The sequence below is a fragment of the Lepidochelys kempii genome, chromosome 11, assembly GCF_965140285.1.
Source record: "Lepidochelys kempii isolate rLepKem1 chromosome 11, rLepKem1.hap1, whole genome shotgun sequence".
NCBI classification, from domain to species: Eukaryota; Metazoa; Chordata; order Testudines; family Cheloniidae; genus Lepidochelys; species Lepidochelys kempii.
In genome coordinates, this window is record NC_136390.1 from 21,215,298 (window position 1) to 21,235,621 (window position 20,324).

Genomic DNA, 20,324 nt, shown 5'->3' on the forward strand with positions numbered 1-20,324 from the left:
GTCAGTTGGTCAAACAGCATGATGCCTGGAGGAGCAATGAAGGTAGCAATTCTTAGTGGTTGTTCAGGGATATTGCTCTGGGGTATCCAAAGTTGTCTATGTGAGGTTTGGTCCATTTTGGTTTAACAGTAACTGGACTCATGTATATAGTGTAGGTAAGAAAGCATACAGAGTACGAACAAACATTTTACAATGTATTTGGTTATGACGTCAGTTCCCATCCAACAACACAAAATGACCTGTTGTAAGGCCACAAACTTGACCACTGCTTAGCCCAGGGGCGACAGTATTTAAGTACATATTTTCTACACCAACCATATAGCATAATGTAGTAAATGTAAGAGATAATACTCATGTAGCTGCATGGCTATGACCTATTTTACATACCTTGTACTCTATCTAAACAAAGAGATGAATTAGTTAGATGTATACTGTGGCCCAGGGATCGGCAACCTTTGGCACGCGGCCCATCAGGGAAATCTGCTGGCGGGCCGGGACAGTTTGTTTACCACCAGCGTCCGCAGGTTTGGCTGATCACAGCTCCCACTGGCTGCGGTTCACCGTTCCAAGCCAATGGGGGCTGCGGGAAGCTGTGCAGGCCGAGGAATGTGCTGGCTGCCGCTTCCCACAGCTCCCATTGGCCTGGAACAGTGAACCACGGCCAGTGGGAGCTGCGATCGGCCAAACCTGCGGACACTGGAGGTAAACAAACCGTTCCGGCCCGCAAGTGGATTTCCCTGATGGGCTGTGTGCCAAAGGTTGCCGATCCCTGCAGTAACCTTTGTGCTGTTGTTTTACCCTTACTGCTAGTAAGTGTAGTTTTCTTGAACAGGAACTAAAACACAGCTAAATTGGATAGTTTTACTGGTTTCACTTCATATACACTTCTAAATCGCTATATTAGTTTGACTTTTCGATACTTGGTAGAATAAATTTGGAATTGTGTGACTTAATATCAAAATTTCTATTTGGGTGATTTGGTAACTGCTGAACTCCTCAAAATTCTCGATCCTTTATATTAACAGACCTAGAATTATAAATATTTAAAGTTCTGCTACAAGCACATTTTGATTTCTCATATTCACAGGAAATCCTAATCTGTGATTGATGAATCTCAAAAGATTAAAAGATTCTGATCATTTTGTTAAGGACTCAAAAGTTTGAAAGCTATCAACCTTCTGAATTCCTTGCATGTGCTAATATGGGGCTGAATTCTCAGGAAAACAAGTTTCTTGTGCCATTTTTGATACTTGCTTCTTCAGGCCTAAAATACCATGACAATAACTTTTATTTTAATATTTTAGCGCTCTCTTATGTACAGCAAGAGTACTGTTCATCTTGTCTGTGAAACAGTTATCAAAATGGTATTACTCTAACAATGTAATTCTTCAGAAGAATACAATTTGTACCCTAAATTTTTAAATAGGAAATTCTGGCTAGGCAGGAGAGATTATAAATACACTCGGCTACTTTTTCTCTGCATTCATGGGTAGATAATGTTTTAAAAATAACTCGTATTCAATGGATAAACACTAATTTTACAAGTGACATACTTTCTTTTCCTAGAATCTAATAGGAATACAGGAATTACCATATCAGCAAGTCCATTTTCTTGTGATCTAGATGAAATTATTATGAGGTTGGTGCACAACTGGCTGAAACACTGTACTCAGAGATTAGCTATCAATGGATCACTGTCAGACTCGGAGGACACAGCTTGTGGGACCCCATAGGGGCCAGTCTTGCATCTGGTAATATTCAATATTTTTCTAAAAGACTTGAAAAATGGAGCAGAGAGTATGCTTATAATATTTGCAGATGACACCAAACTGAGAGGACTGCAAAAACACTGGAGGAGAGGATTAGAATGCAAAACAGCCTTCACAAATTGGGGAGTTGATCTGAAATCCACAAGGTGAAATTCAATACAGATAAGAAAAGGAGAATGTGTGGCACCTTAGAGACTAACCAATTTATTTGAGCATAAGCTTTCGTGAGCTACAACTCACTTCATCGGATGCATACTGTGGAAACTGCAGAAGACATTATATACACAGAGACCATGAAACAATACCTCCTCCCACCCCACTCTCCTGCTGGTAATAGCTTATCTAAAGTGATCACTCTCCTTACAATGTGTATGATAATCAAGTTGGGCCATTTCCAGCACAAATCCAGGTTTTCTCACCCTCCGCCCCCCCCAACACACAAACTCACTCTCCTGCTGGTAATAGCCCATCCAAAGTGACCACTCTCTTTACAATGTGTATGATAATCAAGTTAGGCCATTTCCAGCACAAATCCAGGTTTTCTCACTCCCCCCCCCGCCTTTTTCCAAAAACCATACATACAAACTCACTCTCCTGCTGGTAATAGCTTATCCAAAGTGACCACTCTCCTTACAATGTGTATGAAAATCAAGGTGGGCCACTTCCAGCACAAATCCAGGTTTTCTCACACACCCCCCAAACACACACACACACAAACTCACTCTCCTGCTGGTAATAGCTTATCCAAAGTGACCACTCTCCCTACAATGTGCATGATAATCAAGGTGGGCCATTTCCAGCAAAAATCCAGGTTTTCTCACCCCCCCCCCCAAACTCACTCTCCTGCTGGAGTGTTTATTTGCTATGTCTTTCTTTATATATGCTATTGCTTTTTTACCACTGCTGGATTCTGAGCAGAGGTGTTCTTTGAGCTAGCCACACTAATGGTCTTTTAGGCCTTTTTTGTGAGTGATTAACAGTTAACTGAGAACCCAGCAATGCTTTTGAGTAGTTCAAATTATTCTTTATAATTTGTATTACCTTTCATTTGTCAACAAATTAATATAATCTCCCATTTTACTGTTCACCCATCTAGGTTTGGTAAATCTTTTGTTTGAGCAACGTAAATATTTTTGTGTCATCTCCAAATTTTGCTACTTCACTATTCACTTTCTGTTCCACATCATTAGTAAATATATTGTAAAACATCACAGTGTTTCGGAACACTTCTTTATTAGCCTTTTGCCAGGACATAAACACTGATCATTATTCTTATTTCTTGTGTTCAATCTGTTAACCAATGTCCAATACCCACCTGAAAGGCTCAGATCACTGCATGTTCCATTAATCAAAGATTTCCCTTCTGGACATGCACAAGCTGCACCAGAAGGGTTGAGTAAACAGAGAAACTCGCATGTCAAGTCCAAACAAGGATTAGGTGCTGTTTAAGGATGAAAAAAAAAAAAAAACATGTTAAAATTTTGCAGTTACATTGTTTCCAGAAACAGAACTAATGAAGAAGCACATATGCAAAATTCAGTTCTAATTTACACTCTGTGGAATCTCCATTGAAACTTAGCTGCTGTAGGAAGTCGTGTTGGAAATTCTGTATATTGTCCCACTGAATTAGTATTGAACCAATATTCCAGCATGTCTTTTATGTGACATTATGCGCTTGGGTATGCTGGCTTTCGAATGAAATGCAAAACTGGTGCCCTCACTGCTTCTGATCATTAACAATCTTTATGGAACCTTTTGCCAGGGTGAGTCTTAGGACTCTGGGAGGCTAGTGCAATAATTCTTTGTGGTTTTCCCCTATATAAACGTAACCAATTCATTCTAAACAAAAAGGGTGGCTCTAGGCAGTTCTAAGCAAGTTTGTATGTTGAGATCCCCTTTTGTTTTTCCTCTCAACCATATATCTTTCCCTACCCAATTCCTCGGTACCCCAATCCTTCATGATTCCAGTCTCTTTTAGTCCACCCCCTGGCTACGGCTGTTGCTTGTGGGGGCAGAGGATGGAGGAGAGGGGAGAACAGATGCTGATTTAGAATATTTGGGATACTATCTCAGGTTAACTCCAGACTGCTCCTGGTGTGCTGTTATGAGAGTGGGCACCATATGCAAGCTATCTACTTGGAACTGAGTCCTTATTGAACCTCTTCCCCTTGTAGCTTAAGGCTGCACTGGCAGCTCAAGTGAGGAGTAACTCAGTTGCAGGAAGCTATTTAGGAAGATTTTTGTGGTGGTTCTAGCACCATCAGTGCAGGTGAGTAATCCTCCTTCATTCCCTGAAGTACTAAAGTGCAAAGAGTTGCAGATCTCAAAATCCAGCTGTTTTTGTAGGAGCAGGATGTTCATATAAGTATTCTGGTGAAAATCCAATTTTTCTTGAAGTTTCAGTTGACTACCATATTATTCATTTAGTGTGCTATATTGAGCTGTAGTGTTTCTATTTTGGGCATTGTTAAAAAGCTGCCAGGTTTTTATGTCAGTGATGGGTAAAGAACTGTATATAGTATGTACATGAAAATCCTTTAGGATGAAAGGTGTTCAAAATGTAAACAGGTACTAGTAGTAAATATTGAATGTTTAAATGAGTTTTGATGATGGACAGGGTTGAGCTTATAGAAACAGCTGACAAACTAAAACAGTAGAAATGGACCCTTGTCACAAAATTTGCGCCTGAAATCAGAACCAAACCCAACTTTTCCAGAGCTTGGGTTCCAGGTTGATTTCAATTCTGCTATTGGAAATTAGAAATAGACGAAAGTTACAGAGTTGGGCTCTGGAGTTGATGTTCCCTGAAATTTACTGACTTAGGGGGCTTGGATTTGCTGCTATGGTTTAAGCTAATTTGGGAAATTATTTTCTGCCTACCTAAAATTTTCTTGTGCAATTTCATTTTGATACAGTATTCTTTTTGCTTTCTGAAAAGTAGCAATGTTAAATTGTATAATCATAGACGTGTAGGGCTGAAAGAGTCCTCAAAGGTGACCTAGTCCATCCACCCATGCTGTGGGATGATTAAGTATACCTAGGCCACCCTAACAGACACCTTAACCTGTCCTTAAAAACCTCCAATGGCAAGGATTCCACAACCTCCCTAGGTAACCTTTTTCAGTGCTTAATGTAAATTGTTGCTTTCTTCCACAGTGGTAACTAAAGTGTTTTCCAGAATGATCTCTTTTGCAAAGTTTTCAGGGAAGAAAGGCACATATAAATGTAAAATATTTTTGGCATGTTACAGTGAGAATTCATAATTTTGGTAATAATGAAGTTAAAATAACTTGAATTACATTGTATATTTTTAAATTACATTCCAATCACCAGAATCATCAGTATTATGAAAAAGCTAATTGATTGTGATTGGAAATATTTCTTGGCCAGTTTTCTGTTGACTTTTTATGCTGCATCTTTAGACAAGCTGAGTGCAGTGGTTTTATGAATTGAATAATATACAATTTTTGTTGTTACATGAAAATATCTCAGTTACTCTTTACAAATGGGAATATGGACAAATGGTTTGTATGTTCAGCCTCACTACTATACATTTACAAGTTTTTAGTTACTTTATTTTTCTAAATATCTATTTTAAACTAATAAGTTTACTCACAATCTATTTGTTTGTAGCGATGGAAAATCAAGGCACTTTTTGTTTTATCAACATTCAAATTCAGATATTCTACAGAACCTGAGCCAAATTTTTGTACTCTAAATGCACCAGTTTTAGGTCCTGCTCCATATATGTAATCTTCAAAAATGTCAATTCTATGTGGATGCAGCAACCCTTAAAGAAAGAAGGAAGGAAAAAAGTCATATTCAAATTCTGATATTCTTCATTTTGGTATTAACAAGTTAAAACATTCTAGTTGAAATCTAAAAGGTTCTATTATTAAGGCGATGTCTAAACTACAGAGCTTATGCCAGCAAAGCCTATGCTGACAAATGTACCAGTGTCAGCTATGCTGACAAAAGCACTCTTCTGTCTGCATAGCTGCATCTACACTGCTGGGTTTGTTGGTATAGCTCTGTCACTGGGGGTGGGTGGTATTTTCCTGACCCACATAGCTATGCTGGTATAAGTTTTAAGTGTATGAAGGCCAAGCCTAACATACAAACAGTCCTGGTAACATCCACAAGAGCCACCTAACTTTTAAATAGGAAGAAACTTGCTAAGTCATATTATATGGAAACTGTTCTTTATAGTTTGGTAAATACCATCCCCCTACCCCCACCCAAATGTCAGTTAGACCAGTCTAGTCATGAAAATTCTCAGAAAACCTACAGTTTTTGATAATGCAATCATACGTATTTGAAATACTTTAACGGTATCTTACAGAAATAGGTGAAATTAAAAATATGTACACTTGATGATGGCTGTGCAAGGGTAAAACTAATCTAATAAAGAATTTCTCCAGTACTGTTTTCTGTTGTTTTAACATTTTCTCGTCAGATATATTCCTATTTATTTATACTACCTTTAATTTAATCTGTAACTGCAGTACATTGATACAACATAAGGATTCCAAAACACCAAGTTTAACTACAGATTCAAACATTTCAGGGATAGAAAGCACCATTAGATGATGTAGCCTGACCTCCTATATAACGCAGCCAAAGAATTTCACCCAGTTGCCCCTGTAATGTGCCCAATAATGTGTGTTTGAGCAGAGAATGTTTTATGGAAAGGCATCCTGTCCTGAAGACCTCAAGAGATAGAGTAACTTGGATGGACATGGTCAGGCCTAGTGGTCAGAGCTGGAATTAGAGGAGTCTAGGGTTGGGTTGGAGCGAGCGTGAAGCAGGGTGAAGAGCAAGCGGTGGTGAGACCAGGGCTGGAGTAGGACTAGAAACAGGCCTGGGGCAAGGCTAGAGCCGACTAAGGCCTGGGGAGTCTGTTACCGTTATTAGGCAGGAGAGAGTTCCAAGTCCTGGCATTACGTTGAGCACATTTAGCTGCTGTTCCTCCTGTGGGACTTGTATACCTGGTTTGGGAGTCACATGACCAATTCCTGGCTTGTGGATTGGCTGGAGGTGAGCACAGGAGTGACTCATCACCTTTCAGAAACCACCATTTCCCTTGGTAGATTGTTCCAAATGGCTAATCATACTCGTTAAAAATTTGTAACTTAGTTTTAATTTGAATTGTTTGGCTTTCAGCCATTGGTTAATGCTATGCCTTTCTCCACTGAACAGCCTTTTAATCAATGCTTAATTTGTAATGAAAGAGGTGCCAGGGCTCAAGCAATTTTTTAACATTCATAACTGATGCAGTAAGCGCCAGAAGTGCTGGGGCTATAAGCTGCCAAGGCTAGAGGTGCCGGGGCTTAGCCTTGGTAAGTCCTGGCACAAATTAAGCATTGTATTTAGTACTTGGCATTTGGTCCTCATGAAATTACTTATACACCCTAATCAAGTCACAACTTGATCTTTTTTTTTGATAAATTAAACAGACTGAGATTCTTAAGTCTCTCAGTGTAAGGCATTTTTTTCCCAGCCCCTGAATAACTTTTTAGGTACCTCTCTGCATCCTCTTTAATTTTTCAACATTCTTTTTCAAATGTGGACACTAGAACTGGATATAGTCATCCAGTACTGGTCTCACCAGAGCTGTATACGGAAGAAATATCATGTCCCTATTCAAACTCACTAGTCCCCTGCTGATACAGCCAAGGATTAGCCCTTTTTGCCACAACATTAAACTGGGAGCTCACATTGAGTTGCCTTTCCACTATGACCCTTAAATTATTTTCAGACTCACTGCCTTCCAGGACACAGAGCCCATGCTGGAAGTATGGTCAGCATTCTTTGTCCTAGACCTTGACCTTACAGTTGGTTGTATTAAAAAATATTTTGTTTGAATGGGCCCATCATACCAAGTGATCCAGATGGTTCTGTATGACTGCCTAATCATTATTTACCACTCTGCCAATCTTTGTGTCATCTGCAAACTTAATTTACTTCTATATCATTGATATAAAAGTTAAATAGCATGGGACTTAGAACCGATGATCCCTGTGGAACCCCCTAGAAACACACTTTTTCAATGATAATTACCACTGTCAACTACTTTTTGAGATCTGTCAATCAGTTCTTAACCCATTGAACATGTGCTTTACTGATGTTGTGTAGTGATAGTTTTTTTTATCAGAATGTAAACATATATTACATAAAAAGAAAAGGAGTACTTGTGGCATCTTAGAGACTAACCAATTTATTTGAGCATAAGCTTTCCTGAGCTACAGCTCACTTCATCGGATGCATACTGTGGAAAATACAGAAGATGTTTTTATACACACAGACCATGAAAAAATGGGTGTTTATCACTACAAAAGGTTCCCCCCCCCACCCAACTCTCTTGCTGGTAATAGCTTATCTAAAGTGATCACTCTCCTTACAATGTGTATGATAATCAAGGTGGGTCATTTCCAGCACAAATCCAGGGTTTAACAAGAACATCTGAGGAACAGTGGGGCAGGGGAATAAACAAGGGGAAATAGGTTACTTTTTATAATAAATCAACCATTCCCAGTCTCTATTCAAGCCTAAGTTAATTGTGTCCAATTTGCAAATGAATTCCAATTCAACAGTCTCTTGTTGGAGTCTGGATTTGAAGTTTTTTTGTCGAAGGATAGTCACTTTGAGATCAGAAATCGAGTGACCAGAGAGATTGAAGTGTTCTCCGACTGGTTTATGAATGTTATAATTCTTACAATCTGATCTGTGTCCATTTATTCTTTTATGTAGAGACTGTCCAGTTTGACCAATGTACATGGCAGAGGGGCATTGCTGGCACATGATGGCATATATCACATTGGTAGATGTGCAGGTGAACGAGCCTCTGATAGTGTGGCTGATGTTATTAGGCCCTGTGATGGTGTCCCCTGAATAGATATGTGGGCACAGTTGGCAACGGGCTTTGATAAGCTATTACCAGCAGGAGAGTGGGGTGGGGGGAGAGAAAACCTTTTGAAGTGATAAACACCCATTTTTTCATGGTCTGTGTGTATAAAAACATCTTCTGAATTTTCCACAGTATGCATCCGATGAAGTGAGCTGTAGCTCAGGAAAGCTTATGCTCAAAAAAATTGATTAGTCTCTAAGGTGCCACAAGTACTCCTTTTCTTTTTGCGAATACAGACTAACACAGCTGTTACTCTGAAACCTGCCATATATTACATATATGCCGTTACCTTTATTAACCATTGTAATCTCATAAAAATGAAATAAAGTTTGTTTGACAAGGCCTATTTTCTGTTGCTTAACATTAATTATATTTCTATGCTTTAATTTTTTATTGACTGATTTCCACATCAGCTTTTCCATTATTTTCCCTGGGACTGATGTCAGGCTAAATGGTCTACAATTACTCTACATAGGATTTCTATGTAATGGAATGCAAATAGCTGAAAGCTCTAGCCTGACGTTATTCAGCATACTGTGAATTACACATGTAGGCTGCAGTAGTCTGGATGCAGATCCACACCTGTGGCCATATGGAGCTCCCATAAAGTCAAACAAAGTGTCCCTGCACTTAATCAATGCTGGGATTGGAGCCTTACAAATCCATTATCTACAATAATCTCTAACGGCATCAGAACTAATATTCACTGTATTGCTAGATGGAAATACCACAAATAATACAGAAATTGAGATCATTTCTTTTTAATTAACAGTTCTTTCAAAGTATGTGTTATAGAAAAACTCTGCATACCTTGTTTACTGCTCACAGATACTACTGAATCAGAGCCATCAAAAAGAACACTGCCAATAACAGATAATTCAAAGTCAGCCCAGAACAAACGCTGACTGAACTGATCAACTACAAGACCTGCCAAAAAAAAAAAAAAAAGGAGAGAGTTTACATTTACAATAAAGTATAAAAATATACCAATATAAAAATATACCATAGCGTTTTGTAGATTATAGGCTTTCCCGTCTCATTTCCTGGAAGGCATTGCAATACTACATAGATGAGTGCAATGTAGGAATCTAAAGAAAATAGACAAGTAAGGTTTCTGCTCAATCCTTAAATTCAGGCTGAGTGAACCAGTTCCTTTAATTTCTTTAATTTCCTTCCCACTGGTTATTTCCTTATCAATACCCAAACCCAGTCAGGTGGAAATATACCACATCCCTTTATTTCATATACACATAGGCCCTAATCCTGTGCCTGTATGGAGCCCGACTGACTTCTGTAGAGCTCCATTCAGGTGTGAGTGCACACAGGTGTGCACAGTGAATTGTAGGATCAGGGTGTTAATGTTCTATGTGATCTTGCAAATCTATGTTTCCCGCCATACAGAAGTATTTTCTATTGTCATCAGACTTGCATAATGCCAGTATTTTACATATTATAAGAATTAAAACAGAAATGTTATGTTTGTTTGTTTTAGTTTAACTAGACTAAGTATTTAAACAATGATATTCAGATATCCAGAATAAAACACAGATACATTATGCCTAACCAGCCTCTGGACAATGACTTTGTAGTTAAATCAAGCAGACTATGCTCTATTAGGGACCTCTTAAAATGATTATATTTACTATTTTGTGTTCTGTTAAAATTTTCTGTCTGCTTAAAAGTGATCTAATGCTCTGCTGTTAAGGTTACAGTTTTACAAGAATGGAAGAAACTGTTTTTTTCCATATTGATGTAACAAGTATAAGTCAAAGTTATACATAGAAACAAAAGCATTCTTAAAGTAGTAAATTAATCAACTACTGATAGGAAAGAGGAAGTTGGAGAAAGTTTTATTCTGTATAATAATGAAATAGGTAGTATTTTTTTTTTAAAAAAGCCTGAAGGTTTGGCATACAAAATTCCATTGAAGTGAACTAAAAAATAATACCAGAACCCACATTGGCTTTGTGAACATACAGTTGGACAGAATAATTTCTTGTAATAGATAATACAAAAAAGCTTTATGATAAATGGCATTTAGAGTCTGCAACTGGAGAAATAGTCATCAGTCTCTGGCTTGGATTTATTCTAAAAGCTTTCAATAAAGTAATAAATTTTTAAATTAAAATTTTAATGAAAGAATAATATATACTCAATTTGTCTTTCAGAAGTAAATTTCTGAAGTTAGCATAAAGTGAAAGGAGTCACTATTTTGTATACTTTATATTTAAAGCTATAGCAACACCACGTGAGCGCAAATATCCAATCTTATGCTCACTCTTATCTGGAATTGCAAAGTCATGTTTGGGAACAAATTTAGGAGCAGTACGACATGCATTTGCAATAAAGCCTCACATTTTCTCTGATCAGGAACAGAAAAGTCTCAGTTGAGAAGAATGATAGACTCCATAGGAACAGAAAGGCCTATTTTAAGCATGCTGAGAAAACAGAAATAGTAAAAAGCTAAATATGTTGAAAATATATAAAAATATATATAAAAAAATTTCAAGACCCCAGGGAGTTTTATTTTTTATCAGTAAAAGCTATGGAAGAATGGACTAATGTTTTGCAATAAAAAACATTGTTAATTTTCACTTTCCTGAGCCCTTTAAGGATTCCGAAGTCTTGTTAAATGCTTATCTGAAATTTTTCTAAATGTAACATAGCTAGAAGTAAATATTATGAAAAGAGGATCTTTTGCAGTCCTGTTTGTGGTCAGGCCAGAAATAAAACAGCACCTGCATTGTTCAGATCAGTTTTGTACTGTTATTACTTGCAAAATTTCATATCATGAAAACTAACCATTCACATCACTGATGAGAGGGAAGGTGATATGTTTGGAGCACTGGGGAGAGAAAGATAACTTTAAAGGCAGTGTTTTAATACTGGAGTGAAAAACAAGGCGTCAGGAAATGAGAAGGTAACAGTAATTAAAGCAACAGATCACTGAAGCCTGGAGAAGTGTTTATATAAATATGTTTCAGCAAAAAATCTCCTCTAAATCTGGGGAAATATGAAAATCTTATTGTGGCAGCTTGATGCACCACAAGAATTTGAGTATTCTCCTCAGAACCTCCCTTAGCTGAAATTTGCTATGCCATGAGTTGTTAGGTTTTAATATCCAAGTCAGGGAATATAGTCTGTTTTGGATTTGTAAACTATAGCATAAATAAACAATGATATAAAGATGATTTATAATAGATTAACAGTAACTATTATTATTCTTGTTTCAGTCTAAACATGGAGAAATGATGGAGGAGAGGCGCTTGAACAGACCAAGGGAGGTATAGAAGTGTATTTTGTTATTATATATATTCATTTCATTCTGTATTTTGGCATTTTCTATTTTGAGCTTTCTGTCTGTAGCCTTAACCCTGCATAACTCAGATGATTTTAATTATTACTTTTCTTGTTAAGCTTAAGTTCTTCTGTTTAATACCTAGGGAACAATACATTAAGTTGTCATTTCTTTTTAACATCTCTCTTTTTTGTACTTTTATTAAAATAAATGGATTTTAAAGTTTAGTACAGTATTCACCAAACTAACTACAGATAGACTGAGGTGGATAAGATAAAATTTTTTACAGGGCCAACTTCTGTTGGTGAAAGAGGCAAGTTTTCGAGCTACACAGAGCTCTTCTTCAGGTTTGGGAAAGGTATTGAGAGTTTCTTAACTAAACACAAGGTAGAACTGATTGTCTCTGCAAACAGTACGAACTATAACAGACTGTAAGGCTACATATACATTTTTTTAGACCTGATTTATACATAGATTTGTTGTGTGCTTGCTTGCTGTTTGCTTGCTTGCTTGAATATTGTTTTGTGGCTTTTTTAGGGACTGAGTGCCGAGCCAAGTGGCCTGCTAAGTTAGGCTGAGAGCTTACTAATGAGGCTGCAGCCTGTTATCCTTTGATCCCTAATTCTGTTATGATCCCTTGATAAATGGGAGGGCTAACTCAGGGAGAACAGAAGCAACAGACAGGGGAGTTTTATGAGGAAGTTTAGCACGGGCAAGAGGCAGATACAGCTAACAAACAGACGCTAAACTTAGATCAATAACCCCCTTCTCCACCTGCCTACTCCCCACCCCCAAACACCTGCAAGAATAAGAATAATACATGCAGAAGTCCAGCATCAGAGTGGGGGCTATCCAATTTATTGCACTAGATGCAGCATGTACAATCATCTGCCTTATATGTAGGTGGTATTTGTGTGTATGCGGTGCAAGCAGCTCATCAGACAGAGTATGGGTTCGAGGTCAGAGTAGCTGAACCGGAGGAGCTAAGGGACACAGATAGATACTTAGAGGAGACTTTCAGGGACACAATAGAGCAATCCCATTCCAACTCTGATGCATCAGTGTGTTGAGGAGGACGAAAGTCACAAGGAAGGAGAACATCAAGCTGGAGTGGAGGGAAGCAATCCCATAGATTCCTTTACCAGCAGGACAGTGGGGTGGGAATAGGTATTGTTTCATATTCTCTGTGTATATATAAAGCCTGCTGCAGTTTCCACGATATGCATCTGAGGAAGTGAGCTGTAGCTCACGAAAGCTCATGCTCTAATAAATTGGTTAGTCTCTAAGGTGCCACAAGTCCTCCTTTTCTTTTTGCGAATACAGACTAACACGGCTGTTACTCTGAAACCTGTCATTATGCAAGGCACTGCATTTAGCCGTATGGAGTGGAAATCTATCAACTGCATGAAAAAACTTGTACAGACACAGACAGACATCATCTTCCTTTCCAAATGCAAACAGATGGACATCGTACCAAAAGGACTGAAGGTAAAAAATCCATTACAATCTACATACCACACAGACTATGCTGACAGCTTGTGCCACACGCTCTCAAAGAAACTGCGGAATCACCTGATCAACATCCTCTACAGCAAACAGGGAAAGATTAAGAATGAGCTCTCAAAAATGGATACTCTCATAAAAAACCAACCTTCCACACAAACTTCCTCGTGGCTGGATTTTACTAAAACTAGACAAGCCATTTACAACGCACACTTTGCTTCTCTACAAAAGAAAAAGGACACTAAACTTTCTAAACTACTACATGCTACAAGGGGCCACAGCAATGGTTCCCTCAACCCACCTAGCAATATTGTTAACCTATCCAACTATACTCTCAGCCCAGCAGAAGCAGCTGTTCTATCTCGGGGCCTCTCCTTCTGCCCCTCCACCCCCACGAACATGATACAGTTCTGTGGTGACCTAGAATCCTATTTTCGACGTCTCCGACTCAAGGAATATTTCCAAAATACCTCTGAACAGCATACTAATCCACAGAGGTCTCCCTACCAACACTACAGAAAGAGGGATTCTAGGTGGACTCCTCCTGAAGGTCGAAACAGCAGACTGGACTTCTACATAGAGTGCTTCCGCCGACGTGCACGGGCTGAAATTGTGGAAAAGCAGCATCACTTGCCCCATAACCTCAGCCATGCGGAACGCAATGCCATCCACAGCCTCAGAAACAACTCTGACATCATAATCAAAAAGGCTGACAAAGGAGGTGCTGTTGTCGTCATGAATAGGTCGGAATATGAACAAGAGGCTGCTCGGCAGCTCTCCAACACGAGTTTCTACAAGCCATTACCCTCTGATCCCACTGAGAGCTACCAAAAGCAACTACAGCATTTGCTCAAGAAACTTCCTGAAAAAGCACAAGATCAAATCCGCACAGACACACCCCTGGAACCCCGACCTGGGATATTCTATCTACTACCCAAGATCCATAAACCTGGAAATCCTGGGCGCCCCATCATCTCAGGCATTGGCACCCTGACAGCAGGATTGTCTGGCTATGTAGACTCCCTCCTCAGGCCCTACGCTACCAGCACTCCCAGCTACCTTCGAGACACCACTGACTTCCTGAGGAAACTACAATCCATCGGTGATCTTCCTGATAACACCATCCTGGCCACTATGGATGTAGAAGCCCTCTACACCAACATTCCACACAAAGATGGACTACAAGCCGTCAAGAACACTATCCCCGATAATGTCACGGCTAACCTGGTGGCTGAACTTTGTGACTTTGTCCTTACCCATAACTACTTCACATTTGGGGACAATGTATACCTTCAGATCAGCGGCACTGCTATGGGTACCCGCATGGCCCCACAGTATGCCAACATTTTTATGGCTGATTTAGAACAACGCTTCCTCAGCTCTCGTCCCCTAAAGCCCCTACTCTACTTGCGCTATATTGATGACATCTTCATCATCTGGACCCATGGAAAAGAAGCCCTTGAGGAATTCCACCATGATTTCAACAATTTCCATCCCACCACCAACCTCAGCCTGGTCCAGTCCACACAAGAGATCCACTTCCTGGACACTACAGTGCTAATAAACAATGGTCACATAAATACCACCCTATACCGGAAACCTACTGACCGCTATTCCTACCTGCATGCCTCCAGCTTTCACCCTGACCACACCACATGATCCATCATCTACAGCCAAGCTCTGCGATACAACCGCATTTGCTCCAACCCCTCAGACAGAGACAAACACCTACAAGATCTCTGTCAAGCTTTCTTACAACTACAATACCCACCTGCAGAAGTAAAGAAACAGATTGATAGAGCCAGAAGAGTTCCCAGAAGTTACCTACTACAGGACAGGCCTAACAAAGAAAATAACAGAACGCCACTAGCCGTCACCTTCAGCCCCCAACTAAAACCCCTCCAACGCATTATTAAGGATCTACAACCTATCCTAAAGGATGACCCAACACTCTCACAAATCTTGGGAGACAGGCCAGTCCTTGCCTACAGACAGCCCCGCAACCTGAAGCAAATACTCACCAACAACCACATACCACACAACAGAACCACTAACCCAGGAACTTATCCTTGCAACAAAGCCCGTTGCCAACTGTGCCCACATATCTATTCAGGGGACACCATCACAGGGCCTAATAACATCAGCCACACTATCAGAGGCTCGTTCACCTGCACATCCACCAATGTGATATATGCCATCATGTGCCAGCAATGCCCCTCTGCCATGTACATTGGTCAAACTGGACAGTCTCTACGTAAAAGAATAAATGGACACAAATCAGATGTCAAGAATTATAACATTCATAAACCAGTCGGAGAACACTTCAATCTCTCTGGTCACGCGATCACAGACATGAAGGTCGCTATCTTAAAACAAAAAAACTTCAAATCCAGACTCCAGCGAGAAACTGCTGAATTGGAATTCATTTGCAAATTGGATACTATTAATTTAGGCTTAAATAGAGACTTGGAGTGGCTAAGTCATTATGCAAGGTAGCCTGTTTCCTCTTGTTTTTTCCTACCCCCCCCCCCCAGATGTTCTGGTTTAACTTGGATTTTAACTTGAAGAGTGGTCAGTTTGGATGAGCTATTACCAGCAGGAGAGTGAGTTTGTGTGTGTATGGGGGTGGGGGGGATGTGAGAACCTGGATTTATGCAGGAAATAGCCCAGCTTGATTGTCATGCACATTGTGTAAAGAGTTGTCACTTTGGATGGGCTATCACCAGCAGGAGAGTGAATTTGTGTGGGGGGGTGGAGGGTGAGAAAACCTGGATTTGTGCTGGAAATCACTTTAGATAAGCTATTACCAGCAGGACAGTGGGGTGGGAATAGGTATTGTTTCATATTCTCTGTGTATATATAAAGCCTGCTGCAGTTTCCACGATATGCATCTGAGGAAGTGAGCTGTAGCTCACGAAAGCTCATGCTCTAATAAATTGGTTAGTCTCTAAGGTGCCACAAGTCCTCCTTTTCTTTTTGCGAATACAGACTAACACGGCTGTTACTCTGAAACCTTCTTTCTAGATGATATCATGATACCCCCTTGCACTTAAGATACCCCTCCTAGGATACTCCAGTTACTAGGAAGATCGGGTATTTATTTATTAGAAGTATAGATAACCGGGTTTGTGATGACCAGGAGAACTGCATAATAAATTTCCTGCCAGGTACGAAGGTTGCAGATCTCAGAAAATATTCAGACTGACTTATGTCAGGGCAGAAAAGGTGGGGGAGTAGCACTGTATGTAAGGGAGCAGTATGACTGCTCAGAGCTCCGGTACGAAACTGCAGAAAAACCTGAGTGTCTCTGGATTAAGTTTAGAAGTGTGTGCAACAAGAGTGATGTAGTGGTGGGAGTCTGCTATAGACCACCGGACCAGGGGGATGAGGTGGATGAGGCTTTCTTCCGGCAGCTCACGGAAGCTACTAGATCGCATGCCCTGATTCTCATGGGTGACTTTAATTTTCCTGATATCTGCTGGGAGAGCAATACAGCGGTGCATAGACAATCCAGGAAGTTTTTGGAAAGCGTAGGGGACAATTTCCTGGCGCAAGTGCTAGAGGAGCCAACTAGGGGGGGTGCTTTTCTTGACCTGCTGCTCACAAACCGGGTAGAATTAGTGGGGGAAGCAAAAGTGGATGGGAATCTGGGAGGCAGTGACCATGAGTTGGTTGAGTTCAGGATCCTGACGCAGGGAACAAAGGTAAGCAGCAGGATACGGACCCTGGACTTCAGGAAAGCAGACTTCGACTCCCTCAGGGAACGGATGGCCAGGATCCCCTGGGGGACTAACTTGAAGGGGAAAGGAGTCCAGGAGAGCTGGCTGTATTTCAAGGAATCCCTGTTGAGGTTACAGGAACAAACCATCCCGATGAGTCGAAAGAATAGTAAATATGGCAGGCGACCAACTTGGCTTAATGGTGAAATCCTAGCGGATCTTAAACATAAAAAAGAAGCTTACAAGAAGTGGAAGGTTGGACATATGACCAGGGAAGAGTATAAAAATATTGCTCGGGCATGTAGGAATGTTATCAGGAGGGCCAAATCGCACCTGGAGCTGCAGCTAGCCAGAGATGTCAAGAGTAACAAGAAGGGTTTCTTCAGGTATGTTGGCAACAAGAAGAAAGCCAAGGAATGTGTGGGCCCCTTACTGAATGAGGGAGGCAACCTAGTGACAGAGGATGTGGAAAAAGCTAATGTACTCAATGCTTTTTTTGCCTCTGTTTTCACTAACAAGGTCAGCTCCCAGACTGCTGCGCTGGGCATCACAAAATGCGGAAGAGATGGCCAGCCCTCTGTGGAGATAGAGGCGGTTAGGGACTATTTAGAAAAGCTGGACGTGCACAAGTCCATGGGGCCGGACGAGTTGCATCCGAGAGTGCTGAAGGAATTGGCGGCTGTGATTGCAGAGCCACTGGCCATTATCTTTGAAAACTCGTGGCGAACCGGGGAAGTCCCGGATGACTGGAAAAAGGCTAATGTAGTGCCAATCTTTAAAAAAGGGAAGAAGGAAGATCCTGGGAACTACAGGCCAGTCAGCCTCAGCTCAGTCCCTGGAAAAATCATGGAGCAGGTCCTCAAAGAATCAATCCTGAAGCACTTGCATGAGAGGAAAGTGATCAGGAACAGCCAGCATGGATTCACCAAGGGAAGGTCATGCCTGACTAATCTAATCGCCTTTTATGATGAGATTACTGGTTCTGTGGATGAAGGGAAAGCAGTGGATGTATTGTTTCTTGACTTTAGCAAAGCTTTTGACACGGTCTCCCATAGTATTCTTGTCAGCAAGTTAAGGAAGTATGGGCTGGATGAATGCACCATAAGGTGGGTAGAAAGCTGGCTAAATTGTCGGGCTCAACGGGTAGTGATCAATGGCTCCATGTCTAGTTGGCAGCCGGTATCAAGTGGAGTGCCCCAAGGGTCGGTCCTGGGGCCGGTTTTATTCAATATCTTCATAAATGATCTGGAGGATGGTGTGGATTGCACTCTCAGCAAATTTGCGGATGATACTAAACTGGGAGGAGTGGTAGATACGCTGGAGGGGAGGGATAGGATACAGAAGGACCTAGACCAATTGGAAGATTGGGCCAAAAGGAATCTGATGAGGTTCAATAAGGATAAGTGCAGGGTCCTGCACTTAGGACGGAAGAACCCAATGCACAGCTACAGACTAGGGACCGAATGGCTAGGCAGAAGTTCTGCAGAAAAGGACCTAGGGGTGACAGTGGACGAGAAGCTGGATATGAGTCAGCAGTGTGCCCTTGTTGCCAAGAAGGCCAATGGCATTTTGGGATGTATAAGTAGGGGCATAGCGAGCAGATCGAGGGACGTGATCGTTCCCCTCTATTCGACATTGGTGAGGCCTCATCTGGAGTACTGTGTCCAGTTTTGGGCCCCACACTTCAAGAAGGATGTGGATAAATTGGAGAGAGTCCAGCGAAGGGCAACAAAAATGATTAGGGGACTGGAACACATGAGTTATGAGGAGAGGCTGAGGGAGCTGGGATTGTTTAGCCTGCAGAAGAGAAGAATGAGGGGGGATTTGATAGCTGCTTTCAACTACCTGAAAGGGGGTTCCAAAGAGGATGGCTCTAGACTGTTCTCAATGGTAGCAGATGACAGAACGAGGAGTAATGGTCTCAAGTTGCAGTGGGGGAGGTTTAGATTGGATATTAGGAAAAACTTTTTCACTAAGAGGGTGGTGAAACACTGGAATGCGTTACCTAGGGAGGTGGTAGAATCTCCTTCCTTAGAGGTTTTTAAGGTCAGGCTTGACAAAGCCCTGGCTGGGATGATTTAACTGGGAATTGGTCCTGCTTTGAGCAGGGGGTTGGACTAGATGACCTTCTGGGGTCCCTTCCAACCCTGATATTCTATGATTCTATGATTCTATGATTCTATGTGCAGTACAGGGGAAGAGTCGGGGTTGTGGAACAAATGACATAGGAAAAGTAGGAGACAAGTTCTGGAGGCCAAATGTAGGCTACTGGGTAAGAGATTAAAGTCCAGAACCTTCCTGGTAGTATTCTCTGAAATGCTTCCAGTTCCACATGCAGGGCCAGAAAGACAGGCAAAACTGCAGTGTCTCAATGCATGGATGAGACAATTGTGTGGGGAGGAGGCTTTTAGGTTTATTAGAAACTGGGGAACCTTTGGGGAAAGGGGCTGGAAAAAAGTACACAAGTGTGGAAAAGTACAAGCTCAGGCCGAGTCATTCCTTATGAATGAATTTATGAAAGAGGAACTCTATATCCTAGAAAAGAGTATAGGAAAGAGGTTGGTAAAGTACAGGTGGGAGTTAGTAAGGAACAAACAATGACTCCCATTTAAATACAACACATGAAAGCAAGCAACTGAATATAGATAAAATGTACAAGTTCTTATATACAAATGCTAGAAGTCTAAATATTAAGATGGGTGAACTAGATTGCTTGGCATTAAATAAGGATATTGATATAAAAGGCACCACCAAAAGTTGGTGGAATGAGGATAATCAATAAGGCCTGGTAATACCAGGGTACTAAATACATAGGAATGACCATAGGTTGTGCTGGTGGGGGAGTGGCACTAAATGTGAAAGAAAACAGAGTCAAATAAAGTAAAAATCTTAAATAAATAAAACTGTTCTATAGAATCTCTATGGATATACATTCCATGTTTAACAATAAGAGTATAGCAGTACTAATATACTGCTGATCACCTGACCAGGAGGGTGATGGCAATTATGAAATGCTCAGGGAGATTAGAAAAGCTACAAAGGCAGTAAACACAATAGTTATGAGGGATTTCAATGATCCTTATATTGACTGGTTATTTGTCCAGACACAATAAATGCTTCTTTGAGTA

At 40.7% G+C, this 20,324-nt stretch overlaps 1 protein-coding gene across 7 annotated transcripts in view; it reads right to left on the reverse strand.

Annotated features, from left to right (window-relative positions):
* The window catches only part of LRP1B (LDL receptor related protein 1B), a 1,329,376-nt gene that overhangs the window by 85,851 nt on the left and 1,223,201 nt on the right, over nt 1-20,324 (reverse strand). For all 7 annotated transcript variants that reach the window (XM_078847919.1, XM_078847920.1, XM_078847917.1 and 4 more), the window contains 3 exons: nt 9,487-9,603; nt 5,386-5,559; nt 3,085-3,210 (listed from right to left, as the gene is read on the reverse strand). In XM_078847919.1, coding sequence (XP_078704045.1) covers nt 3,085-3,210; nt 5,386-5,559; nt 9,487-9,603 — 417 coding nt within the window. The remainder of the gene's footprint in view (nt 1-3,084; nt 3,211-5,385; nt 5,560-9,486; nt 9,604-20,324) is intronic.